Source organism: Leptonychotes weddellii, chromosome 7 (assembly GCF_054177405.1).
Source record: "Leptonychotes weddellii isolate Sample4059 chromosome 7, ASM5417740v2, whole genome shotgun sequence".
Classification (NCBI taxonomy): Eukaryota; Metazoa; Chordata; class Mammalia; order Carnivora; family Phocidae; genus Leptonychotes; species Leptonychotes weddellii.
In genome coordinates, this window is record NC_138375.1 from 110,906,918 (window position 1) to 110,934,226 (window position 27,309).

General features: G+C 55.3%; 1 protein-coding gene across 1 annotated transcript in view; it reads right to left on the reverse strand.

The window, feature by feature from the left end:
* The window catches only part of NRG2 (neuregulin 2), a 56,962-nt gene extending 33,237 nt beyond the window's left edge, over window positions 1-23,725 (reverse strand). Inside the window, exons 1-3 of the mRNA XM_081826985.1 lie at window positions 23,562-23,725; window positions 5,599-5,770; window positions 110-228 (exon numbers count right to left, since the gene is read on the reverse strand). Coding sequence (XP_081683111.1) covers window positions 110-228; window positions 5,599-5,770; window positions 23,562-23,652 — 382 coding nt within the window. The 5' untranslated portion in view covers window positions 23,653-23,725. The remainder of the gene's footprint in view (window positions 1-109; window positions 229-5,598; window positions 5,771-23,561) is intronic.
* Window positions 23,726-27,309: the final 3,584 nt, after the last annotated feature.

The window sequence follows — 27,309 nt, forward strand, 5'->3', positions numbered from 1 at the left end:
AGGCAAGTGCAAGATGGATCATGTGCGGGCCTCCTGAGGGCTGGGGGGCAACTGGCCTGCCCCCACCAAACCCCTGCAGGACCCCTCCCTTTGTGGGGGGACCACCTACCGCTGTTGACGTGGAGCCGGCCCCGGACCGTGTCCTTCCCCAGGATGTTCTCAGCCTCGCAGACATACTCCCCAGCATCCTCCACCTTCACCTTGTTGAACTGGAGTCGTGAGTTCTTTCTGGTTAGGGAGGGGATAAGAGGGGGAGAGATGTGAGCCAAGGCTCAGGCTGGCTGTGGTTCCCCAGCGGTCACCCAGCGGTCACCTCTCCCTACAGAGCCACAGTGGCTGCACAGGGTGGATCGGAAGAAGATTCTGGGCTCCAGGTGGAATGCTGAGCTCCCCGAGCTGCAGGGAGACCTGGGGGCTCAGGAGAGCACAGGGTAGAGCTAGCGGCTGCATGTACGTTCTTTTTTTTTTTTTTTTTTTTTAAAGATTTTATTTATTTATTTGAGAGAGAGAGAATGAGAGAGAGAGCACATGAGAGGGGGGAGGGTCAGAGGGAGAAGCAGACTCTCCGCTGAGCAGGGAGCCCGATGCGGGACTTGATCCCGGGACTCCAGGATCATGACCTGAGCCGAAGGCAGTCGCTTAACCAACTGAGCCACCCAGGCGCCCCTGCATGTACGTTCTTAATCTGCGAGTCCTCCTGTCCACTTTCCCGGGGCTGGACCTTCTTTGTAGCCTTTTTCTGGGGGAGGAAAGTGGGATCTCCTGAGGCAGTCACATGGCTACCTCTCTCCTTTCCGTTCAGGGTCCCTTCCCCCAGTCCCAGTGTGCCCCTCAAAACAGGGCAGCCACTGCTCACCAGTTCCTCAGCCTTCCCTTGGGAGTGGCAGCCTGCCGCTCTAGACACGGAAGGCCCGTCCCCAGGGCCCGGGGCAGGCCCCTGAGCTAACAGCCTCCCGTGGCACCTGTGTCCAGCCGCCCAGTCCCAACCCGTGGCTCCCCCGCCTTCACCTCAGCCCTGCCACTAGGGGTACTCTGTGGCTTCTCCCTGGGGCTTTAGCATCCTTCCTTCATGCATGCATGCATTCCTTCATCCATCCATCCATTTAATAACTGTTTACTGAGTGCCTTCTATGAGCTGGAAGCTTGGATCCCTCAAGGGAACAGACAGATCCTGGTCCTTATGGCCTGACTTGACCCTCCTGGCTAACCGGGAGATGGATAGGCAGTACAGATGGGGAAACTGAGTCCTACAGGGGCTTCGGGACTTGTGCGAAGGGGCCTGGCAAGACAGAGGCAGAGGTGGACGAGGCGCTGGAGCTGGTGAGGGGCTCATGGGCTATTTCCCAGAGCCAGAGGCTGGGGGGCTAGCCTCCGTTGCGAAGGGCTTTGCACCCCGTCCCTGCATGCCGAGAGTTGTGGGGCCAGGCCTGGGCAGGGACCATGGGCTGTGTGTGACTCCAGGGCACCAGGCCCTGGTTCCCCTCTTCTTTCCGAAGACCCTGCCAAACCTCTCCTTCCTTTCCAGGGTTCCTCTGCCCCTGCCCCAGGGTGCCTGGGCTCTGCGGGGTCTGTTCACCCTTCCCATCCCACCCTCTGCCCCAGTGCTCCTCAGGGGCCTGGGGCCCCTCTGAGCTCTGGATAAAGCCTAGTGGCCCAGCCTGGGCCCCAGGGGGAAACAAGAAGTAGCATGAAAATTTCTTTACATGATGTAACCTCCTCTTTTTAGTCCCAAATTAAGACACCAGATTCCCAGAATATGTGTAGCGTGTTGGAGGGGTGGTGGAACAGGAGGTAGGGTAGTCCAGCTGCCACTGTCCTAAGCCCAGGGATGAAAAATAGAGCCGTGATGCTGACGGGGGAAGGGCAGGGGAGGCGAGGCTGGGCCGCGGGTGCAGGAGCCAGAGAATTGACCCCCATCCCCACTGGGGCTGTGCTTTGGGAACCTGTTTCCTGGGCTCACTGCTGCCTCGGGGGGCCTCTTCCCCGACCTCCTCACTCCAAGATCCTCCAAAGGAGGGTCCATGGGGTTGTCTTGTCAACAGGCCCTGTTGCTGTGGTGACGTCCTCACCGATGTTTCGGCCACAGCTGTCTGACCGCCCCGTCCCTCCAACCCTTCCCAGCTCAAGCCAGTCTCTGTCTCCTTGGCCTGGTGTCTGCCTACAGTCCTCTTCTGTCAATTCAAGTCCGTTCTCTTCATTAAACGGAGGCTTGGAGGCTTCAGCTAATCCGCTGCCTTCCTGGCTTCAGCTAATCTCCTTCCTGGCTTCAGCTAATCCGCTGCCACAAAGCCCAGCGGCCTCAGGACCAGGCTTCTCTCACTTCTTGGCCACCAGCAATTCCCCGACACTAGATGAGCAGAGCAGGGGACCACCTGAGGGTCGCAGGGTCAGAGGATAGGGGGCACAGAGCCAGAAGCTCCTTGTCACCCACAGCTGAATTCATAGGAGCTCCCCTTACACCACATCCTAGGTAGCAGGAAAGGTGGAGTTAGGCTCGCAGATCTCTGGAGGGATAAAGGCTGGAAATGGGAGGAAGGCCTTCCCACAGAAAGTTGTGAGGCCTGTGGAAAGTCGGTCCAAGGCTCAGGGAGATGCCTCTCCTTTGAGGAGCTGACAAGAGGCGAGTGGACAGAAACAAGGGCGCCTTGGTTTGCTGGCTGCAGGCACCTTCGTTCTCAGCTGGGTGGTGATCTGGCCAGTGCCGGGGAGGGTGCCCCGGACTTGCAGAAGAGGTACTGGGGTCAGAGCTGCAGGGTAGGGGCTCTCTGGGTCTCTCAGCCCTGAAGGAGCAGGGGCCGCTACATTCTCTTGTCACTCCTAGCTCCAGTCGGAAACGCTGAGGATTCGGGACTCTGTCCCACCTTCCTGGTAGGCCCGATGCCCGCCTGCCACACTGACTCAGGCCTGGCCCTGCGACAGATGCCGCCCCCCCCCAGCCAGTTTAATGCCGGCAGGGACGGGATCTGGGCGGCCGCATCCTCCACTCGCACATTTTCCTCCATGCCTACCTCCCGCTGCCTGCCTGAGGGGCCTGTTGTAGCTTGTCCCTCATAAATAAGGGAACATGTGGTTCCGCAGGGGAGGGCCCTGCGCCCAGGGCTTGGGGGGGCTGGTTTTCTTCTGGCACAGGACGGCCTGGGCGAGACACCTCAGTGTGGCAGCCCCAGAGACAGCACCAGCTATTGGGGGAGGCGGCCTCTATAGCCCAAGAGCCTGGTCACGACGGAGTGTGGCCTGGCAGATGGAGTGCTACGATGGGCAGAGAGCAAGCTGTAGTGTGGGCGGAAGGAAAGAGAAGATTCTGCCAGCAAGGAGACTCCTCCTCACGTCCCTGGCTCCCATGCCAGGTGAAGTGTGTGTGCGTGTGGAGGGGCGGCCCTCTCTGCCACAGCGAGGGAATCCGAAGTTCTCCGTCATGGCTCACTCCTCCACCCCGTCGTCAACTCACTGCTGGGAGCCCAGGGGCGGGATAGGTGGATCGAGGATGTTTCGGGACTGCAGCAAATGAGACAGGGCCCTAATAGGAAGAGGGCAGGGGGCACACTTCAGGCTCTTAGGGGTCCCCAATACCCAGGACAGAAAGACCTGACAAGGCCCTGTTTCTGGACCGGGTAACCCGTTTGTCAGATGAGACTGAGGCTTGACCAGGACAGGAACTTGCTCAAAGTCTAGGTCAACCCAAAGGCTGTCCAGTCCTAGTGTCACCCTGTACCCAGGAGAGGGGGGCTGGTCCTGCAAGATCCTCATTCATTCAACACTGAATGCAGGTCCCTGCCAGGCCCTTACAGGGCAGAAGGATGTATATGAGCGGCATCCAGACTCTGAGGCTCTCTCGTGCTACAGGGAGAGACAACCCCCCAAAATGCAATGAAACCATTTCCAAAGCACCATGAGAGGGGACCATAAGAGCTGCCTGGAGGGTTCAGGAAGGTGTCCCAGAGGATATGACATTTAATCTGGGCCTGGAGAACTTTGCTAGGGACAAAGTTGGGGAGGGGGGGGTAGCTGCCAGCACGGGAAACAGCGTGGGCCCAAGTCCGGGATCATGAAAGGAAAAGACCAGGGATCAGGAGCACTGGGGGGTTGGGGAAGAGCATGGCAGTGACTTAGAGGTGAGGAAGAGGGGAGTTGGAAGGGCCTGAGGCCTGGGCTCTAGCTGACATACAGCAGGCTCTCAAGATCTGTCACGTAAGTGGGTGAATGATCAGATATGCATCCATGTTAGAAAGATCATCCCCTGCCAAGGTCACAGGGGCCAGCGGGCCTCTAGAACTGTAAGCAAAACCGGGTGGATAAGGCACCTTTTTTTCGGAAGACAGGGTGGAGGCCTCTACCACCTTCTGGACTGGGAGCTAGACTAGAAGCTCTGTGAAGGTAGGGAGGGACCATGCGTGGTTCAATTTCTGGTGTAGGCCCAGCCTTGGGCAGAGTGCCTGGCCCACAGCTGATGTTCCATGTGCGTGTGTTATGTACAGCGAACTCACAAAGGGGCCTGTGGCCCAGGAAGAATGGGGACGGCCAAGAGTGGGACAGCGGGGGAAAAGAAGCTGGAAGCAGGAGAGCAGGGAGTCTCCTGCTGGTGGGGATGGCATGGGGGCAGGTGCCAGGCAGTGGGCCGTCTGGTTCTGCCGCTGCCGAGAGGGGAGACAGGAGGGTGCGGCAGGGCCCGAGATGACGCAGGGGAGAGGCTAGACTGGGGCACACAGGGTTAGAGCTGTCTGGGGGCCTCTCAGGGGTGGGATCTAGTGTTTAGTTGGCAGCATGGGTCTGGAACTCAGATATATATATATATATATATAAAGGCATCCAACTAGGGACAAGGTTATCAGCTAGGAGAGGGTAAAGTCACCCCCAAGCGGAGAGGGAGGGTGGGAGGGAGAAGAGGGAAGCCCCCAAGCCTGGAAAGTTCCAGCACTGACGGTGACGGAGAGAGAGAGTGGTTAGAGGCACAGAGGGCCCAGGGGGCAGCCCCAGAGGCCGCAGAGCCGGCGGCTGCTACGCCAGCAGCTGCAGAGGCCTGGAGGCCTGGGGCCCGAAGTAGGCGGCAGAGTGTAGTTAGAAGGCAGAATCCAGCAGGGCAGGGAGGCGTGGAGAGGACCACAGGGTGCAGTCAGCGGACAGGCAACTGACCCTACTTGATGGTGGAGGGGAGAAGCGGGACGGACGAGAGCTGGAGGAGGGACAGGCACCGCGACGTGGAGGGAAAGCTTCTAGAAGCGAAGTGATGAGAGAGAGTTGGTGGTAGAGGAAGGTTGGAGTCATCACTCGTGACTTCCCAGATGCATCCTGGAGTCCGTCTTCCACCAAAGGTTGCCAAATGGTGGGTTTCAGACCCTGAGGCAGGTCCTTCGAGAAGTTTTAGGGACAACAGGGGACTTCCACAGGTAACGCTGAGTTTGATAATCAAACTGCCTTCAACCAGCCAGAGACCTTCATTAAGCATCTACAGTCGGCAAGATGCTGGGCTGCCATAACCAGAGGGACCCAGAGCTGCAAGGAGGGCTGCGGTGTGGCCAGGAAGGGGAACCGGGAACTGGCCCCCCCTTTTCAGGGAGGAGGCAGGGCCGCTGGTTGGACAGAGGGAGGGGCGTTTCTCACCTGCCGTTGCCGTACTTGATGCGAATGTCCCGGCTGCGGTTGAGCTCCTTGCCGTCCTTGAACCAGCGGTAGGAGGGCTGAGGGTTGCCCGCCGCTGCCTCGCACTTCAGTGACTGCTTCTCACCCACCTGTCCCGTCTGGCTCTTCATCTTCTTCAGCTTGGGCCGGGTGGCTGTGGGGTACAAGGCGGGGAGGTGAGCATGGTGGCGGGGGCGCGGAGCCAAGCGTGCGCAGTGGAGGGAGGGCCACTGTCTTTAGGAGGGGGAAGGGTGGCCTGGGGAGCCACCCCTCCCGGGGTCGTTTCCCACTTCAGTCCTCGGTCACAGAGGGTCTGCAATGCTGTCAATGTGGCTACTACCTATGGAGCTTCCCTCCCGCCTGGAATGACACTAGGAGCTTTACATACATTAGCTTACGAAAAAAACCCCCCAGGAACTCACTGCAAGTGATGAAACCCCTTTACAGATGGGGAAAACTGAGGTTCAGAATGGTGAAGGCACTTTCTCAGGGTGCACTGGGATTCAAGCCCAGGTCCCCTTGACTTTGGTGCTCATGCTCTAACTCCTGTCCCAGACGCCCAGGCCTATGCTGGGCCCAGAGGACACAGGGGACCAAGATGATAGACCCAGCTCCTGCCCGCAGAAAGTTCAGCGCGTCAGGAGAGCTGTAATCTGGCCCTAACATCACAGCATGGTACGCGGAGGCCTGGAGGCGCTGAAACCTAGAGGAGCGACCCCAATCCAGGCTGGGGGAAGAGCTAACTTAGCTAAGGGCTAAAGGATGCTAAGGTGCTAGAAGGGGCAGGAAGGGAGGTGAGCCAGGCAGCGTCAGCACGGTGGCTTCGGAGAATCACGTGGTCCAGAGAGGTGGGCTGACTAGAATGGGTCCAGTGGAGCAGCTGTCCGGGGGACAAGGCCTGGGGCTGCAGTCCTGCAAATGCCAAGCAGAGAGGCTTCTCCCATTTTTCTTACACAGAATTCTATTTCCACGTGCCCAGATCTCCCATGCCTCATCTCCTTGCTCCCGTCCCCCCAACAACCGAAAAAAAAAAAAAAAGGAAAAAGTACTCTGTTCTCAGGAAGGTAAGGGCAAGCCCGTGTTCCCTACTGGGGCATATAATAATTTCCACAGGGACAGCCCTTTACAGGTTACACAATGCCTTCGTGCACGCTCTCGTTCGGTCCCTGAGCTCTGTGAGGCAAGTGTCATTGCTGACATAGATGGGGAAGATGAGACTCAGAGAGGTTAAGAAACTTGCCCAAGGTCACACAGCCAGGCAGCCACAGAGCTGGGACTGAAGCCCAGGTATCTGCATTTGCAACACATCAGGCCCGTAGAAGGCTGGTGTCTGCTTTTACAGCCTGTGTCTCTTTTTGGGAAATGGAGAACATAACTGAAATTCTTCCAACAGCAGAAGCCAGGGTCTGCTAGGCCAGGGAGTTGTCTGGGGACCGAATGGTCCCGGCCTGGCTGACTCTGGACGAAGGCCGCCAAGAGGGCCTGGCTATGGCTAGGCCTCCCTCCCTGAACCTACCCCTGAACGGCTGCTTGTAAGCAGGCAGTAGATGGGAACGGGGTGCCCGGGCCAAGAGAGCAGAAAGAGAAAGGGCTCCAGAAGCTTCAAAATGATATTGCATAGACTCAAAAACAACAGTGCTTGTGAAATGATTTTGTTCATTTTAGAAAATTTAAAAATACAGACGGATAAAAGAAGAAAACCAAATCATCCACCATCCTAGTGCTCAGAATTAAAATACACACACATACACATGCATTGTAAATAAATAGGATCGGCGTCAGTAACACGTTTCTTTTGTTTAATGAAAGAAATGTAAGCCTTTGAGCTCGGCATTAACTATTAACGATAGCATTTCCCAAACTGACTTCTATAGGCCACGAATATCCAGAGAGATGATCATAGACGTTACTTGAGAAAAGGGTTCCCTGAGCAAACCAGTTTGGGGAACAGGTGGGTAACAGAGTTAAAGAAGTAGCATCACTGACTTTGGGATGATTCTCCAAGCCAGGGTCTTAGAACTTTTTTTCTCAGAATCCTTAGCAGCATTTCAAGGAAATAAAGTTACATGGAATAGCTCTAGAACATAACTTACGTGTGCGTGCACACATACATATGCCTTTTAATAATATCTTCACATAATTCAAAATTTAAGAAGTGTAAAAGGGGGCGCCTGGGTGGCTCAGTTGGTTAAGTGACTGCCTTCGGCTCAGGTCATGATCCTGGAGTTCCGGGATCGAGTCCCGCATCGGGCTCCCTGCTCAGCAGGGAGTCTGCTTCTCCCTCTGACCCTTCCCCCTCTCATGTGCTCTCTCTCTCTCTCATTCTTGCTCTCTCAAATAAATAAATAAAATCTTTTTTTTTTTAAAGAAGTGTAAAAGGGTATATGGCTTGAAAAACAAGTCTCCCTCTGACTTCTGACTGCAGGGGGCAACCAATTTCCATTGCTTTTGTATCATTTCAGAGACATTTTATGCATATACAAAAACCCCCAGTGTTCACACACATACTTTTCTCATTTTTCATGGTTGCATAATATTCCTTTATTGGCGTATCATAATTGACGTAACCGGTTCCTATCCTGGGGTATTCAGCGTGTTTTCTCCCCGTTGCCCCCTCATTGCAAATGGGCCCAGCTTGGTCCAGCATATATACGCATCATGCCCTTCAGTGCACGCAGCGTTCACCCTTCGCACACATCCAGCGCGTCCTGGTGGATGGGCAGCGTGGCTCTTGACTCAGACCGCCTGGATTCAAATCCAGGCTTTGCTACTTAGTAGCTTTGTGTCCTCAGGTCACTGACCTAATCCTTTTGTGCCTCAGTTTCCTCCCCTGTGAAATACGGGTGATAATCATAGCTCCTCCCTCATGGGATGGTAGCTGTAAGCCTTGTATGAGACAATGCACGTAAAGTCTGGCTTGCACAGAGCATTTAACAAAGGTTAGCTATTATTGTTTATGACTATCCACAGTAATTTCCTAGGGCAATCTTGCTAAAAGGGGAATTGCTGCATCAAAAGGGTATGCGATCTTCCTCAGCTTTAAGCCTTGCCAAATTGCCTTCTGGAAAGGTTACACCAATTTGCACTTCCACCAGTGAATGACAGTGCCTGTTTTTTCCACATCCTCACTAACATGAGGTATTATCACATATTTAATCTTCGCCAATTAGCTAGGCAAAAGATAACGTCTCTTTGTTGTTGTAGTTTGCATTTATTTGATTCCTGGTGAGGCTGACCACTTTTCATAAATGTATTGGCTCATTGTATTTCTTCTTTTTGAACTGTCTGTTCATGTCTGTACTCTGTTTTTCTACTGGGTGCTCATCTTACTGATCTGTAAGAGTTGTTTTTTTTAATAAATATTAAGGCTATTAACCTTTTGCTATATATATATTTCCCAATTACCTGCTTCTTACGGTTTTGAATGCTGGTTTGGGGGTATTTTTTTGGACACCCAGAGGTTTAATGTGTATTAACCTATCAGTCTGTTGGACTTTCTGGAACATCATTATTCTAAGTGTGACTGAAGTCCTGTCTCAGCATCCTTGCCCCTTAACTACATCACACTCTTCTTCATCTTCTTGCTCTGGGGTCCCTAGTAATTCCTTATTAGTATTTCTTTTTTTAAAATGATTTTACTTATCAGAGAGAGAGAGAGCACAAGCAAGGGGAGCGGCAGGCAGAGGGAGAAGCAGGCTCCTTACAAGGAGCAAGGAGCAAGGAGCCTGATGTGGGGCTCGATCCCAGGATCCTGGAATCATGACCTGAGCCGAAGGCAGACGCTTAACCGACTGAGCCACCCAGGCGCCCCTCCTTATCAATAGTTCTTAACCTTAGATGCCGCTGAGAATCACAAAGGAAGCTTTAAAATGTATGTAGGTGCCTGGAACATATCCTAGACGTTCTGAAGCAGAACCTGTAAGAGCGAGTCTGGGTGTGTGGGTTTTAAAAACACATATAACATAAAGGAACACGCACATATTGTAAGTATACAGCTCAATGACTGGTACCAAACTAAAAACATCTTCATGGGTGGCTTTCCTCTAAAGTTGGGTTGACACCCAGTGATCTAACAGCCTCTTGGTCAATTGGTGACCTCCAACTAGTCTCCTCCTCCTTCTCGTGCACTGGGGACAGAGAGAGCTCTTCTCAAGTTCTAGGGTGCCTCCCCTCACTGCACGGGGAGTGTTGACCATTCTTGCAGTTCTGAGACAAGGGGGCCTCCTGCCCTCCACCCACCCGGTGGGAAGAAATGGTGGTCACTCTGCTACCTTGTTTCCCTACACGAGTCCCAGTATGATCCTATGCACAGAGCCTGGGGCCGCTGCTTATGGTGGTGGTGATGGGGAGGGCATGGTGACATACAGACTGACCCCAGAAACAGCAGGCGTGACCCCAAGTTAGGGGGCCTGAGGAACTGGTGGCTCCAGAGGCATTCCCTGTCACCAAGGGAAAATCCAGATCACAAGGAGCCCACTCTGTCTAGTGAGAATTCTGTGTGACCTGATAGCCATTTCTTGATCGTCTCCTCACTTCAGAACAACGCTGTCTAGTTCACTTCTTCCTCATTTGTTCATTCATTCAACCTACTGTATGCCAGGCACTGTTCTGAGCCCCGAGTATACAGTAGTGAACAAGACGGATAAGATTCCTGCTCTTAGGGAACCTGCGTTTTAGTGAGGAGGAGAGACAACAGCAAATGATCAATGGGGACTATGAGGCAGTAATAAGCAGCTGGATAAAGGCCTCGAGGTGGGAATGAGCTTGGTGAGTTCAAGGGCTAAAAGAGGCCCATGTGGCTGGAGGATTCTAGAAGGCAGGGCTAGTATGAGGGGAGCCTGGAGAGGAAGGCCCAGTGACTGATGTGGGGCTGCGTGAGCCAGGGTGAGAAGTCTGGATTTGTTTTGCCCCCTCCCTTTTTTTTAACTCATGTGCCTACTAGAAAAGTTCAAATTACATATTTGGATTGCATTATATTCCTCAGTCAACAGGACTGGTCTAAAGGATGACAAAACAAAAAACCCCATACATTTGAATCATGCCATGTTCTTTTTTTTCTTTTTGCCATGTTCTTTACAGAGAGTCTTCTTTCGCATCTATTAACAGTTCCTCACAAGACTCATCTAAAATACTAAAAACCATGCCTCCTGCTCAAACAGTGTCTAGTCCTGGTCCCTGTTCACAGAAATCTTAGTTCACAGCTCTCTGAAAGCCAAACATGGGCTTTCTAAAAGGGACTAGGACTCTGAGAACAGGCTGCATTTTTGTTGTTGTTGTTTGGTTTGGGGTTTTTTTTTTTTGCGTCAGGCAAGTCCCTCGAGGGGAAGCGGCTCAGGGGGCCGGAAAGAGAAGACCCTTGAGGTGGCCAACTCATGACAATACCCACGGGACCTGTGCACCCTCACTCCTGGGCCCAGAGCCTCCTTAGGCTTTCTGTGTGACGAACATGGACAAGCTCCCCAAGATGGCCCGGGTTTGTTTGGTAGATGTGATGGGAACACAGCAGAGGCCTACAGGTCGGGGAATGACCTGACCTCACCCTGTACATTTTAAGGTCATTCTTAAGCTGAGCCACCGCGGCTTCTCCCACTGTAGCTCCCAGCCACTGGATCCAGTACCAGCCCCTGGGGACGTTCGGGACAAGCTAAGAGGCTGTTCAGTCAGGAGCCCTTTGAGGGCCCAGAGGTAGCGCTTATGGAGCGGAAGACATGAGCGGGTCAGCTCTGACTCCTGCCTGGGCTCTCTCTCTGAGCTGGGTCTAGTATTGTCTGGGTCTATTCTATGGCCCAGGGCCCAGAATGCAGTGCTAGTGTGAGGGATGGAGATCACTGTACCATGTCCCACGAGTGTCTTGGGGCAGAGCTAAAACAAGCAGAGGAACAGGCTTGTCAGGGCAGGAGCTGCAGCAACCCTTGTGGGCAGGCGCTCACTGCAAGTCAGTTGGCATGCATTTACTGAGTGCCTACTGTATGCCAGGTTCAGTGCTTTGTCCCAGACAGAAATGGTCTGGCCATGTAGGATGCAGCCCCTCCCACCCACCCACCAAGGGGTTTAGTTTGTCCCTCTCTGTTATTGTTTTGTTACATAAGAAATACATTTTTATTGTAGAAAAATTACACAATACAAGTCAGGAAAAAGAATAGCACATTTAAATCCATTCAGTTACCACCAGGGGGAAAAAAACCACTGTCAACGTTTACAAATACCTCCTGCAAGACTTTTCTAAAATGTTTTATATCCTGCCCTTTAGTAAATATATTGTAAAAACATTTTCCTGAATCTAGAAATACAAATCTAAATCATTTTAATGTCCGTGTATCATGTGTCGCTGTTCCGATGAATCGGTTAGGTCGTCTCCAACATTCTGCTAATATTAACAATACTGCAATAAACTTCTCTACAAATTCAGCTTTGTAGCCAAAGCGAAGAGCCACAGTCCGGAGGATCTGTATTTCCCCACACAGAGAAGGGACTCTCAAAGGTCCCCCAGCACCTAGGAGAGTACCCAGATGAGAGACGTCAGGCAGAAGGCAGAGGAAGATCTGTGTGCCCAAGAAGGGAGTCCCGTGACTGTCCCTGATACCCTGCTTGCCTGTGGTTGCCCCTTCCCCACAGGTGGAAGGGCAGGCAGCAAGCTGATGGCCTGGGTGGCCCTTGGTTGTTGGGCAGCCCTCCCTTTACCTCCCCTAAGGTCTCCTCCTCAGACCCAGCCCTCTCTGCTGAGCTACCCTGCTCCCTGAGAGCTCCTCAGCCATCCAGCTCCCTTCGTCCTGGCACAGTGCCCACCCGAGCAGCAGGACTAGGGCTCTCCGGAGGGGGGCTGTAGGGGACATCTCCTTTGGCAGCTTTATAACAATATGAGGAAGATCTCTCAAGGATGACCCAGACTGCCACAGAAATATCTCCCTTGAGGATGGGTCCTGTAAGCCTTCAGACAGACCTCCACAGTTGCCATAAGCTGGGCCACCCATGGGGTATCTGGTGGCTTCGGCTTCCTTATCCCCTGATGCCAAGCCAGGGCAGCTAGGCGGTATCTGTTTGAGAGGGAATCCCCACCCAGCATCACGCTGAAGATAACAACAGCAACAACAACCAGGGCTGCTCCTTTCCCACATCCCAGCCCCGAGGCCAGGAGGTCCGGCGGCTGCCACAGCTTGACCTCATTCCTCCCAGCAGTGGGCGGTGGGTGCGGAGCCTGCTGAGATCTGAGAGCAAGACAGACGCCCAGGACAGAGCCAGGCAGCCCAGCCAGGGAGGACCTGGCCCGGCCTCCCTCCCAGCAACCAGGGGGCAGGGGCAGCGGACTCTTAAAAGGGTTAATGATCCTCACCTCATGACTAAGGCTGAGCAGTCCCCTTTGCAGGGCAACACCTGGAGACAATGTGGCCAGCCTGCCTGGCATCAAAGTCTCCCACTGACATGCTGCTGGCGGGCCGCGGGCTGGCCCCCTCCCCACCCTCTCCTACCCGTAAAGTGACTGCAGCCTATTGGAGGTTAATTACAGACTCCAAGTTCAAATGAGAAAGAAAAGAACAACTAAAAACACAGCTGGTTTAAGTGGGCACAGAGGGCCCTCTCTGTGAAACGGGCATCCAGGTATCCTCCCTGTGGCCTGCAGAAGAGCCGATCATGCTCATGGGTCAGGCCTCCCAAAGGGAGTATGCACCCCGCCGGGCCTCCTGCCTTGCCCCGGGCCAGCTGGGGATGGGAGCTAAGAGGGGAGGCAGACCCTGTTCCGGGAGGGCGGATGCAGAGGAAAGGAAAGGGAAGGGAAGGGGGAGGAGGAGACAAAACTTGGGAGCTCCAACACCCACAGAAACCGTTCCTGCCTTGGAGTTTCCCCTGCCCATCCGAAACACCCATCCACTGACACCCAACCCTACCGTACGAGTGCAGGGCACCAACAGGCCTGGCCTGACCACCAGGGCCGACACCATGGCCACCCCAACCCCCCCCCCCCCCGCCGCCCCGGCCAGAAACGCTGGCTTCCTTGGGGCCCGGCCAAGGCAGAGATGCTCAGCCCCTGGAGTCAGGCAGGTACGTGCCGTAGTTCCTCGAGTGGGCTCAGGGCTGCAACACGGGGACATGAGCAGCAGAGACGGCGGAGTGAAGGGATGTCACCGATGTCTGGGGGACACCGCACAGGGCAGCCTATGGTACTCCGCACAGACACGCAGTCTCCCTGGGTTCTTACCAGTACTTGGGGCGCGGGCCCCAGACACCCAGAGTGGGCACGGATGAGGCAGAGAGGAAGCGGCACAGCAACAGAGGAAAGGGTGGGGGCTGGAGACACCGCAGTTCAGCTCTTTGTCCCCGTCGCCCGATTTTCTAGCTTCTGCCCTTAGGTAAGTGGTTTAGCCTCTCTAGGCCTCCGCTGACTCATCTGTAAACCACTTTCTGCCTACTTTAGAGGAAGGGAGGAAGAGAAAGCTCTCTATGGAGGAATGGAAGGCTTCTTACCATTATCACCGCTCCACGGCTGGGGGTGGAAGTAGGGACAGAGCAGAGATGACATCCCTGGAAGGCTTTTACATTTGCCCAAACTCTGTTTAATCTCCCCACTGGGGAAGGCTGGGCTCTGGGCCCAAGTCTTGGGCCCAGCCCAGAAGAAGCCTTGGTGGGGAGCGCCTGCAGCTGCTGCACGAGGCCGCCCCTTGCTTGGGGAACCCAGGGAGAGAGCCAAGGAGGAGATCCCAGAGCCTCGATCCCCTTCAAGATGGGCCTGCACTTCCCACCTCCTCAGCCTGGCTGGAGAAAGTTGTTTCTGAAGCTCTGGGTCACGAGGACGTGGAGTGGGGGTGGAGAAAGGGGAGGCACCTCATAGACCAGACAAGACCGGCTTCTCAGCCTGGGACACATGCAAAGCCGAAGGATGATCTCAGGGCCGCTTTCTGAAGGCTCCGCCAAGCTCATTAGTTAAGAAAAAGCAACATCTTCGTATTAAAGCAAACAGACATATGATGGGGATTTTGGAGATAAAAATAAAAGAGTTCCAAGAAACACTGGCTTTCAGCGGGAAGGTCTTAGTAGGCACGATACAAGAAAGGTACAGACAGGCCCATGTGCTCAGCAAATGCAGATACCACAGTGGGTGCGGGGCGGGGAGGGGGGGGCGGGGGTCAGGTTGCCAGAGGCCCAGCCTCCTCCCCTGCAAGTCCATCAACAAGCCTGGAGGGCCCAGCATAGGCACTCTGGGGTCTTGGAGGGCTGGAACACGGGCCTTGTGGTCCAGGCTAATGAGAGAGAGGGGCCTGGAAGGAACTCACCCCAAAATGAATGACTGCCTGGATAGTCGGTGGCTCAAACAGAACATGTGGGAAAGCAGTTTCCCCATCTCTCTCCAGACCACCCTTTCTCCTGGGTTCCCTCTTCCAGTCACCTTGTCATCTGTGTGACAACTGTGTCTCTTGACTCTCTCCACAGACCCAGACCATTCACCTTCCACCAAGCCTCTTACCCTCCTAACCCTCCCTTGTCCGCCAGGTCCTGCTTCAGCTCCCACTAGCCCCAGGACCAATCCACTAGCAGTGAACACGGGGCAGATTCGCCTCTATGTGCCTCTCTGCCATTCCGAAACCTCCCTCGGCTCATGATGTCTGTAGAAGAAAGGCCACCCGCCTGCCCTGGCTGACAGCCGGGGCCCTCGGGGGAAGCTTGCTGGGTCACTGAATAGGCCCCCTTCCCATACACACCTGTCTGCTTTTCCCCCTATCACTTCTCATCAGGAATTGTATATTCCAGGTAAACCAAATCACTGGCCGCTCCCCAAATATGCCTATTCTGTACTCCGCCTGCCTCCGCGCCCTCTGCTGCCCTCCCCCCCACCATGCCATGCCCCCCACACAAGCATAGCTGAGAGGGTCAGACACACAGCCGTGGGGTCACACCGGGCTCGGTCGCATCCTGGCTCTGCCCGGTGTCTTGTGTAACTAGTCAAGTTACTTAACCCCTCTGAGCCTTTATTTCCCTGTCTATGAAACAGGGACAATCTCGCCCACCTCTTAGGGTTGTGGCTGGAATTAAGTGGGGGTAAGGTCTGTCAAGAGCTGCACGGTACCGGGAATAGAGAGCTCCCTAACCGGCCGCTTTTCTTAATCTAGAAGCCTCAGGATCTCCTCTGGGGCCACTGCCCTTCTCTAAACCACCCAGCCAGGAGCAATCTCCGCCTCACGCAGGCTCCCTGAGCATCTCCCCTGCCCTATTTGGGGTTTCCTACCTTGGAGGAAACGGAGTTGCTAACTTTCTAGCCTGTGGGGACCTTGGGGATAAGATGTGTTGGAGAATTGCTCTATCCCTGGCATCTGGCACCGAGTAGGTGCTCACTGCTCACGGCTCGCTGGCTGAACAAATGAACGAATGATGTAGGGCTGTACTGTGACTGCTGGTGATTCACAGTGGCCCAGAACAAGACTGCTGCGAGCACTCAGGGGAGTGTGGGGCCCCACCACAGCTCAGCTCAGAGCCCTTACCCACCCAACACTGCCCCGACTTAGCCCTCTCCTTCCCCCTCAGTCCAGACAGGTATCTGCCCCAGAACAGCAGAGCAGGTGATGGGAACCACGGGTGGAGCTGGGCAGCTAGCCTCCTGCAGCAGAGTGGGGATAAGGCGATAAGGTGGGGACTTCACCAAGGACTACTCTTGCTGGCCCACCAGGCTGCCCAACCACCGAGGGGCCCCTGGCCGCAGGCGGGAGGCTGCCCTCTTCAAATCAGAGAGGGGCTGGAGGGGTCTCCGTGTACAGGAGTGAAAGGGCTTGGGAATGTTCTCCTTCGTTCCTAGACTCAAGACACTTGGCACATGTCAGGTGCTGAGGGTCAAGCTGACGTGGTCTTGGCCCTGGTGGAGATTCTGACTGAGTAGAGTGTTGCCTGTACAGCGGGATGGGCATGGTGATGGGGAGGTGCTGGGGGCGGGCACAGAGGATGCCCCTCACCCTCTCTCCGCATCTTGGGGCAGGATGCGTTTTGTGGAGGAAGCAAAGCTGAAGGATGATGGGAGTTAGCCAGAAGAAGGAAAACAGCACTCCAAGCAAAGGGAACGATAGGTTCAAGGGGCTGGGCAGGAGACCACGGGGCACTCGAGGAACCGTGAGAAATTCTCTCTGCCTGGATCACCGTATGTGAGGGTGGAGATGGGAGGCTACAGTGCTGGGGAAGCAGCAGCGCCTCCCAAAGCTGTTGTTCTCCTTCTTGGCCTGGGGCTGCCAAACCCCTGTGCCTCACTGGTGTGTGGACTTCTCTCTCAGGGCCTCAGTTTCCCCATCTGTACAGTGAAGAGACTGCACCATGAGCTCAGATCCAGCCGCACCTGACTGCCCCAGAAATTGCAGATAAGGCTGTTTCAGATAACTCTAAACTCGCTAGCCCGACCTTCAGCGAGCCCACGGTTGGGCCCGGTTGGTCTCTCCCTCTCGCACGCTGTGTAGGGCAGCATGTCTTCAGGACTGCATGTTATTTCCCAGCACCCTCTGTTCACATTTGTTCAAGTGGTTTCCTTAGCCCAAAGGCCCAGCCCTTTAGAGCCCTCCACCATAGTCCTTTTATCCTCCAAAGTCTACTGAAACCCTGTCTCCTCCAGGAAGCCTCCCAGATTCCTCTGATGGGAATGAGTCTCTCCTCTCCATTCTGTGTCAGCCCTGGCCAGGGGCAGTCTTGCAACTGTAGTTAGGTCTGTCCACACCTACCTTGTCCCACAAGGTGGCGACCCATCCCCCGAGGACGGCCTGTAGCCCCCAGGCACCAAGGCTTGCACTGATACGTTGGTTCAACACCCGCGGGCCCGACAGGCTCCCTACGGGGCTCTGCTCCAGGAGGCTAGCTGCCCAGCTCCACCCGTGGTCCCCATATGTCAGCACCACCACAGTCAACCAGAGGACTTACTAAAACACACATACTGGCCCGCAGCTCCACGGTTTCTGTTTCAGTAGGCCAGCGGTGGGACCTAAGAATTTGCATTTCTACCAAGTCCCCAGTTTATGCCTTAAATCAGCTCCTGCTGACTTGAACATTGACCTTTTGCACAAGGGACTCAGTAGGACCAGAAAACTACCCAGACTTGTGCAAGATCTAGCTGGACTCTCTGGACCCCTTTCTTGCTTTCTGGCTTGGCCACTTGACCCCAGTAACCTCAGTCTTCCCAGGAACACTGGCCTGGGGGTGCAACCTCAGGGCCTTGGGGCTGCCCTCCTGTGTCGGTGCTCCACGGTTCCTCTTCACATCTCACTGCCACGGTCATACCGCGAGCCCCTGTTGAGAGCAGGGCCACAAACCTGCTCATCTTTGTACCCCCTAAGCCCTGCCCAAGAGCCCAGAAAGCTCATACCCGACCGGCTGATGTGACGGGAAGGACCTGCTCCTATAAGTGGCCTAACAGGGCATCCTAAGCCCCTCGCTGGTGTTCCTTGAGGGACACAAACTGTTAGGGCCCAGAGACAGGTGACGCATGCATTGTGAGGCAGGGCAGGGGGCAGACCTGGACCTGGTGAGCCTGCCACTAATTCATGGCCATATCCCAGGCAAGTCATGAACTCTTCTTGCCTCAGTTTTCTCATCTGTAAAGTGGGGACGATAAAATAATACCTAGACTTCATAGAAGCAGTCCTGGCACGTAGCAAGTGCTCAGTGAATGACAGCTCCTTCCCCTTGCCCCCCAGTGCAGGACATGATCCTATCTCTTGGAAGGCCCTTTCTCACCCTGCTGAATTCCTACTCACCATCCAGGCTCTGCTCAAATGTCACCTCTTCTGTGTAGCCCTCCCTACACCCTCCCAAGAGGGCAAATTATCCTTCTCACCATACACTGGACATTTCTCTGGCTTCACACTTGGTTCTAATCACAGGTGTTTGTGTCAAGATCTGTCTGAGCTCTTGAAGGCAGAGCCTGTGATTTGTTCACAGAGTAGGAGCTCGGTGGAAGTTTGCAGAACTGAATTTATAAAACTGAGTGAAAGCACATGCAGTTTGTATAGTTACCATGTGGCCAGGACCTGGAAGTCCTGGTAGATGGTTACGCCAAGGCTGGGTTAGAAGACAGGGAGGACATACTGCATTCGACTCTGCTAAGTTATTATTATTATTTAAGAAGCTGCATTATCTTTTTTTTTTCAAGATTTATTTATTTGTCAGAGAGAGAGAGAGAGAGCATGAGCGGAGGGGAGCAGCAGAGGGAGAGAAGCAGGCTCCCCACTGAGCAGGGAGCCCGATACGGGACTTGAACCCAGGACCCTGGGATTGTGACCTGTGCCGAAGGCAGATGCTTAACCGGCTGAGCCACCCAGGCGCCCCCGACTCTGCTAAGTTATAAATGGTGTGCTACAGGCTCAGAAATGGTGAGAACACACAATGCGAACATGATTCTGATGGGCTCCAGGTCTCAAGTTTTGGCAGTGCTTTGCCAGCCTTAAAAAAACCAACCAACCAATCCTCTCTTCTCTGTGCCAAACGTCCTTTCAGGCCAGCCTTGTTGGCCGGAGAGCAGAGGAAGCCAGAAAGATGAGTGGGGCAGACGAGGCATGGGTGTCCACACTGGGAAGCCCACCTCAAGCCAGGGCTGGGGCTCGCCCATGCGGGGGCCAGCACCTTTTCCTGCACACACTCTTCACTCTGGCACGACTCCAGGTCAGGGCTGTCCTGACTTGGCCCTGGGGCTCCTGCACCAAGGGCAGAGGGCAGTAATAGGGGTCACCTGGGATTCCTGCCACTATCTGCATCCAAGGACCTCTGCTGCCCACGAAGCTAGCCCATGGAGTCCGCACAGGTCAGAAGGGACCAGCTCCTTTTTTTCGAAGGGAGAACATCCCCTCCGTGTGCAGCCTGAAGCCCTCGGTCCAATTCTACTTCTATCCCAGACCTAGTGGCCACCCAATTCCCCCACCCCAGGTGACTCACTGCCTTCCTCCAACCTCACTGCCATGCCAGTCTCCCTGTCCCCTCGTCCCCCCCTGCTGAGTGCCTGAGCCCTGGGCTGAGGGCTGATGAGTCCTGGTCTGTAAACTGCTTTGAGCTATAAGGATGAAAGACTGCTGGCAAGTACAAAGTCACTCTCTGCGTGTTGTTATTGATCCTAATGAACTCCCCGGTGCCAGGGAGCTGGAGCAGAGCGTGAGGCACACGCTGAGCCCCGGACTGGCAGGAGGACCACTCTAGGTGTCTGGCTCAGCAGAGTAAGCCTGGGGCCAAGGCCAGAGCTGGAGACGGCCGGAACAACCAACAGATGCGCCTCCGACCTGTGCCTGTGGGCACATGACCACCTCTGACCTGACCCTTGACAGCCTAAAGAGTAGTCTGTCCTAGAAGTCTGGGCGCTATTTTTTTTTTTTTTTAATCAGAGGCAGGAGATGGGAAAGATGGGAGAGAAAGACCTTGCAAGGATTTCTTTGTGCCCATTCAAATGAGAGGTGTCCAGAGTTCTCAGCTGGTGATGCTAATCCACCTTCATACTCTAGGACCCAGCTCAAGACCTAAGTGTGGCTTCTGCCCTCCTGTGGGCAGACACAACTTCCCAATTCACAGGAAGCTCAACAGAGGGGACCTTTCCAACCATCCCTGACTGGTCTTTCAGGGGGCACCCAGAAAAGGCCGGTGACTTAGAGTCTGGTTCCAAAGTCCTTCTTCAAAACCGGATAGCACCTTCAAGGGTTATCAGTTTCTTTGGGGCCAGCTCCTCACCCACCTCAATCTCGTAGCTCTCCTCCCTTGGGATTCTCAGAGACACAGGGCCTGAGGGCTGAGGCTCTGGCCTTGACAGGAAGAAAGTAAGAGTTGAGAGCAGAACCCACTTCCAGGGGCCCAGATAGAGAGCGGACAGTGCCTGGGGTCACACAGAGGCAGAGCAGGGGGTAGACCCCAGGTACAGGAGTGGGTTTATTAGCCATCCCCCAATATTTCTGCCAAGGCCGGCAAGGCCATGCCAGCCAGCCCCCTCCCCAAACCCCGGGGATAAAGGGAAATGGGGGGAACTGGCCCCAGGTAGGGATACCAGTTTCAGCCCCACTAACTCACTGAGTCACCCCTGCAGCTCAGCCCCACCTGGCACTCCTGCGCTGAGACAGAAGAAAAGCCTATTTCCCCATGCTGGCCTGGGTGTGTGTGTGTCTGGGGGTCTCCTCTTGCTGTTTGCCAAGGAGGAGATGGACGCTGCTCGATGTGTGCTGGGTGGGTGGGGAGCCAATTAATTAACATCATCTTCTCTTTCTTCCTTTCTCCCTCCCACTTTCCAGATCCCACTGCCAACCCTGCCCTGCCATCTAAGGTGAAGATTTTTGTGGATAACGTGCTCACGCTCTCCATATCTGCACCTCCTAGTCTTTCAACCAAATGTGGCCCCACCCTGGCTAAGACCCCCCTTCCAGCTGCCCAGTGCCCATGTTCTCTGCCACTGGGGTGCTCTGAGCATGCAATAAGAGGGCCCTGCCGCCTCAGGTGGGCCTGGAGGGGAACTGTGAGGGAGACCTCCACCTCTATAGGCCACTGTTGACTTAAGCACTGATTCTACTGGGTTTGAAATAGACCCCCTAGTCACATCATGGACTTAAGACTGTTACTTCTCACCGACATGGTACTTTCTCTTGATATCTGGTTTTGGAGCATGACCCTCCCCCCTGACTTCCCCATTCCAGAGTGTCCCAGGTCTCCAGAGTTCCTCTAGCCCAGGCCTTGGGTCTGTTTGGGATCTGCTCACCAGCTAGCTCCCTGAAGGAAGGCATTCTGAAGAGCTGGCTTCCCACTGGGAAGCAAGGAATAAGATGAAGCAGAGAAGAAAAAAGCAGGAAAGATTATAGTTAGATATCAAGAAGGACTTTCTCACAGGGGCAGAAGATTCTGGAAGAGATCATTGAGAGGTCTGTGGAATCTCCTACTCATAGTGCACTCCCACCTGTGCCCGAATGCATACTCTACCCTTGGCAGTAGGCATTCTCATTTCCCTGGCACTGATTCTCACCCATTGAAGCCTACCCAGTGGCTTCCTTGACATCGGGAAGGTACCCTTAACTAGTCAGCCTTCCAAGGTGCCCATGATAAGATGTGTTCGGGGTTGGGGAGGGGAGGGGGAGAAAACAGGTGGCTCACTGAGCCAAATCCATAAATTTTGACCCTGAAGATAGGCACCCTGAATTTCTTCAGGTCTCAGATTGGGAGCTAATCCCACTTTACACATGCCCAGCTTAAGCTGACCCACACACTACTCAGGGCAGACCAACAGTGTCCGTTTCCTTAGGGTGGACTCCTAGACACAGTTGCCTAGCAGAGATGAGCAAAGAGGCGTTCTTTTCCTTCCTTCCTTCCTTCCTTCCTTCCTTCCTTCCTTCCTTCCTTCCTTCCTCCCTCCCTTCCTTCCTTTTAAGGTTTATTTGTTCATTTGAGAGAGAGAGAAAGCGTGAGCGTGGGGTGCAGTTGGGGTAGAGGGAGAGAGAATCCCAAGCAGACTCCCCACTGAACATGGAGCGTGATGCGGGGCTCGATCCCACGACCCCGAGACCATGACCTGAGCCAAAATCAAGAGTAGGAGCCTTAACTGAGACACCCAGGTGCCCCAAGGGATGTTCTTGATAAAGAAGACAATATAGCCCTGGCCTTTAAATTTCCCTGGCTCCTACTTTCTACTAGGTTGAAGGCAACATTTGACTCCTGGGCTCTCCCCAACAGAGACCTCAGAAACTACCTTGCCACCCTTCCTCCCTCATTATATAGAAATTCAGAAAAGGAAAGGGATTTGGCCATATCCTCAACCACCATTGAAGCCTCCCAACTCCCAATCCAGTGCTCTTTTGAAACCATTTTTATGTTGCAGCTCTGGCAGGAACTCTAGTGAGGGGACAGAGATCCAGCAAAATGGACATCACTGTCCAGAGAATGCTGGATTTGAAGCTTCCAGACCTATCTCTGGAACTTAACTTTGGGCCTTTAACCTCAGGAAGCCTCAGTTGCTCCCTCTGTAAAATGGGGTGAAGACCCCCTGCCCCCAGAGTTATTATGAGGAGAAAATGGAGTGAAGCATGCCAAGCCTTCTGACCAGTACTCTGTAGTCATTAATAACACGCTCGCCTGAAGAAAAGTGAGAACCCAGGGTTTTCCGATTGTGCCCCGATATCGCAAGCCTCGTTGTACAAGGGAGGACCTGCACACCCTAGACCCACCCTGAGAAGCCCCAGACCAGTGCCCTCAGTGGGATTTTTCCTCCTTTACCCTGCAGCTGCTCAGGGAGGGCACCAAAGTGGGTGTCAGCATAGGGCTCTGCTCGCGCAGGGCACCTTCTCCCCTCCTTCCCTGGGACAGACCCCAAAGGCCCAAGAGAGTACTCCTGAAGACCAGAGGGAGACAAATGCCTGGTGCCGGGGGCAATACCAGTCACAAAGCGGTGGCTCCCTACTCGCTGGAGCTCGCCAGCTGACAGGGCATCCCCCCCCGCCCCCCCCCAGCCTGCAGAGCTAGCCGACGCTGCTGCCCTTGCTCCAATGGCTGAGCAGGACACAGGGAGGTGTGGCACGAGGGCGGGAGCGCGCCCAGAGCACACTCGGAGGCAGGAGACGCAGTGACAGCTCCCTCAGCGCTCCGGGCCAGGCCAGGCCAGGCCCCGCGGCGACTGGTCCGCTTTCTGTCCGTGCCCCCCAGCTCCATCCTGCCACTCACGCAGGGCTCCGCGTCTGCAGGCCTGTCCCCGGGGGTGGGGGGTGGGGGCAGCGCCTCTCGGCCGCCCCCTTCGCTGTCGGGACGCGGCGGCCCGGGGACAGGCGCGCACAGCCACCCGCGGACTCCGGGCGCGCAGTCCCACGCCCACCCGGCCACGGAGCCCCGCTCGCGCGCAAGCACTCGGCTCCTCCGGTGCCTGTCAGCCGGGCGGCGGCTCGCACAGCTCCAGACTCGCCAGCGCGGAGCTGGGGGCGGGTGAGCGGGTGGCAGGTTTCTCCCAGTGAAACGGGCTTTCTGGGCGCGCCGAGGTGCCCTACCTTTCTCCCCGGGTTCGGGCTCCCGCTCCCGCTTCCTCCCCTCTCGGTGCTTCTTGCCGCGGCCTCGGCCCCTCCTCCTGGACTCCGACATTCTGCCCGGGGGTCGCAGGCGGTGGGACGCACGCGAGGCGCGGGAGGCAGGGACGGCCTCGGCTCTCCGCTGGCGCGCTGCGCCCCCGCTGCCTGCAGCCCCAGTGCCCGAGCGCGGAGCCTTTCTTATAGGGCGGTCACACCCTCCGGGGGAGGGGAGCAGCCAGCCTTAACTCTTCCCCTCCCGCGCCCGCCGCCCTCGCCCCCCCCCCCACCCGTGCGGGCTGCGGGGGGCTGCGGGCGGCGGCGGGCAGCCGGGTCTGGGCCCTGGACGCCCACCGAGCGAGGCACGATCGGAGCCCAAACAGAGCGCCACAGATCTCATCACCGGAGAGGGGGCTCAGCTGCGCTGGGGGGCGGGGGCCGGAGGCGAGCCACGACTGGGCAGGGGGGGAGTAGAGATCCCCCAGCGAGGGCCAGGCTAAGGACAGCACGGGGCTGGGAAGACAGCCAGAGTCGGGGCCAGGAAGGCACCAAAATGAAGCCCACTGGCCACCCCAGTAAGGTAGGACCCGCTCTTGATCCTTGTAGTCTTTCTCCACCTCCTTGTGGGCCCCGGGAGTCTTACAGGCAGTTTGCCCGTGCCTCCTCAGCCCTGAAGGTCTGACCTCAACCCCATGGCTTATCACCATCCGGGGGAATACTTTTTATGCGGGGCTGTGGGAGTCTGCAGCCCGGGAGCTCCTCCCAGCCAAGGCAGGCTGCAGCCTGAAGCAACCTGGGTGCCCCAGGTGGCTCATAGCCGCCCCCCCCCCCAACACACACACACACTCTGAGAGCCCTAGCGGCCGGCAACAGCTGGCTCCTCTCTTCAAGGCCTGTGGAGGTGAGTTCAGACACTGACACCCCTCCACCCCTCACCCTCCACCCATCACAAGCCACTGGGCAAGAACTGCCAGAAAGGACCGTGTCCTGGCTCCAGCCTGGGTGTGGCGCTGAAAGGGTTACACAGCAAAGTCTTTCCCTCTTCTGGCTCCCAGAAAGCCTGAGCCTGCGGTTTGCCTGCCTCTCTCTGCCGGAGGTGTCCCCTTACAGCCATCCCAACTGGAATCCGAGTCAAAGATCATCTCAGCCACCCCTCTGCCTCACCAGGACAGGGTCCCAAGGCTTCTCGGCGGTGTCCTCCTTAGGAGAGACTGGGGCAAGCTAGGGCTCTGGGTCAAGGCCAGGGACTGGGGGGGCTCCAGGGCTGCGGGCGGCGGGGTGGGGGGTGGGGGGCTGGCCAGCCCTTGAGGCCAAGCTGAGGATGAGCGAGTGGACACAGAAAGGGAGAAGATGGAGGCAATGCCCCTGCAGAGGGTTGATCCCTGATGCTCTTGGGCCCTCAAGCCCGTCCCACAGGGGCCAGTTCTGGAGAGACCAAGCAAAAGAGCTATCTCCCCTCCCACATCCCAAGGTGAGCGCTCACCTTGATTCATGTAGCACGGCTCCCTGTGAGGTGGGCAGTGTCCAAAGCCAGGTCTCACTCCTGCTCCAACCTCCTGTTTATTCGGCCACTCTAAACTGGCCCTCCACCCACCCCTCCCCAGCCGACCAGCACTGCCTCAGTTCACTGCCTCCTCCTGTCCGACACACTTTGATCTCCTTGCTTGAAGTCTTGCCCTTTCAGTTGTGACCTCCTCAAGGCCATCAGACAGAACTTTCCAAAACACAAGCCAGATCACTCACTACGACCTGCAGGTTCAGCCTAAGCTCCTCACTAGTATTCGGAGCCCTACTGCATTGGGCCCCAGCTCACAGCCCTCTAGCCCCGAATCCTATGCCTCCGCCACATTTACCTACAAGCCACACACACTACACTGTCTCCTCCCTTATCTTTGCACATACTAATCTCTCTGCCCAGAATGGCCTTCCCCCTTCTTGGCCTGGCCAACCTCTCTATTCATCTATTTAGCAAATATGTGGTAAGGCTTACTATGTTTCAGGCACAGTGCTGGGGATTGGCGGTGAGCAAGACAGACACGGGCCTACTTACACGCAGGTTACAGTCTTGGTGGGGAAAGACAAACACTTACACAAACAGCAAATTAATTAAACTTTGTGTTAAATATCAAGGGGACATATTCATTCAACAAACATTTCTTTATCTTGACATATGGGTCTACAGAGGAAACGGTGCAGTGAGGGAAGGCTTTCCTTAGGAAGCATTTAAATTGGGAATCGAAGAATGACGAGGAGTTGGCTGGACTCAGGGGAAGAGCCTTCCTGGCAGAAGCAACACCACATCCAGGGCTGTGGGGCAGGAAGGAGCACTCTTGCCTTTGTAAAACAAAAAGATGGCTGGTGTGCTGAGGAGAGAGTGTGTGTGTGTTGGGGGGGGGGTGTAGCACACACAGAGTGAAAGGAACATGGAGAGCAGGCAAGCAGTGGTCAGATCAAACGGGACATTGTAGGCTCATTAAAAAAAACAAACCAGAACCCTGGGCATACAATGAGCTTTAGCCTAAGAGGAATGGTCTGCTACCACAAGCTTTTGAGCAGGGTGGGAGAGGTCTATGATCAGCTCCTCTGCTTCCTTAGTAATGTTCATATATCTTTATAAGAACGCATCACTTTGCGTTGGTTTTCGTGACCTCTGTCTCTCCCACTGGAGTCAGGCCCCTTTAGGACTGGGAGCCCATTGCCCGGCACATGGTAGGTGGTCAATACCTCCCTGGAGGACAGATGAGTGACGCATCCTGCTAGTGAAGAATGGCCAAGGGCAGCAGCAAGACAAAATGGCCCCACGTGGAAGGCGCAGGCCAGCTGGAGATCACGTCTCCTGGGTAGAACTCTGCCGGCAGTCCAAGACAGCTCATGGCTTTGTGTCAGTGCATGCTAAGAGTCAGAAAAGCCATGGTAATTTGGGGCGCCCGGGTGGCACAGTCGGTTAAGCATCCATTTCTTGGTTTCGGCTCGGGTCGTGATCTCAGGGTTGTGAGATCCAGACCTGTGACGGCGCCACGCTCAGCATGAAGTCTGGTTGAGATTCTCCCTCTCCCTCTCCCTCTGCCCCTCCTGCTCTTGTTCTGTCTGTCTCTCTCTCTCAAATAAATAAATCTTTAAAAAAAAAAAAAGCAAAGCCAAGCCATGGTAGTTCAAAGGGGGCACAAGCACTATCCATGGGCTGGGGTACCCAGATGCAGTGCCGAGGGGAGGGGGTAGGGCTTGAAGAAGGTCTTGAAGCAGGGGGAGGATTGTGATGGGGGCAGGCGAGGGACTGCCAGTGGGTGACAGGTGGCAAAGACTCTGGGGATGCATTCCCTGGGCGATGCTGGCTCAGGAGACCATGTGCAGAGCAGGTTTATGTTGGGAAACTATGGGAGCCACTGATAATGAACACGGCAAACACGTTCTGGACACTTAGTGTCCACCAGAGCCCAGAGCAGAGTGCTAAGCATGCTATACGTCTTCTCTCCTGTAAATCCCCACAACACTCCTGTGAGGCAGGTTCATCTCCCAGTTGCACGAAGAGGAGACCAAGACTAGGGCTGAAGAGATTATTCATTCAGAGTCATGTGACCGGGAGGGTGCTGAGCAAGGACCCGTCCCACTGCAGCCGCCTCACGTGGGCCCGCGCCCTTCATCGTTACACTGTGCTGCTTGCGTGCAAGCCAGAGACACGCTCTGCCTGCCAGGCTGGTGCTTTTGGACTCAGGAAATCATGGGAATTCACTGA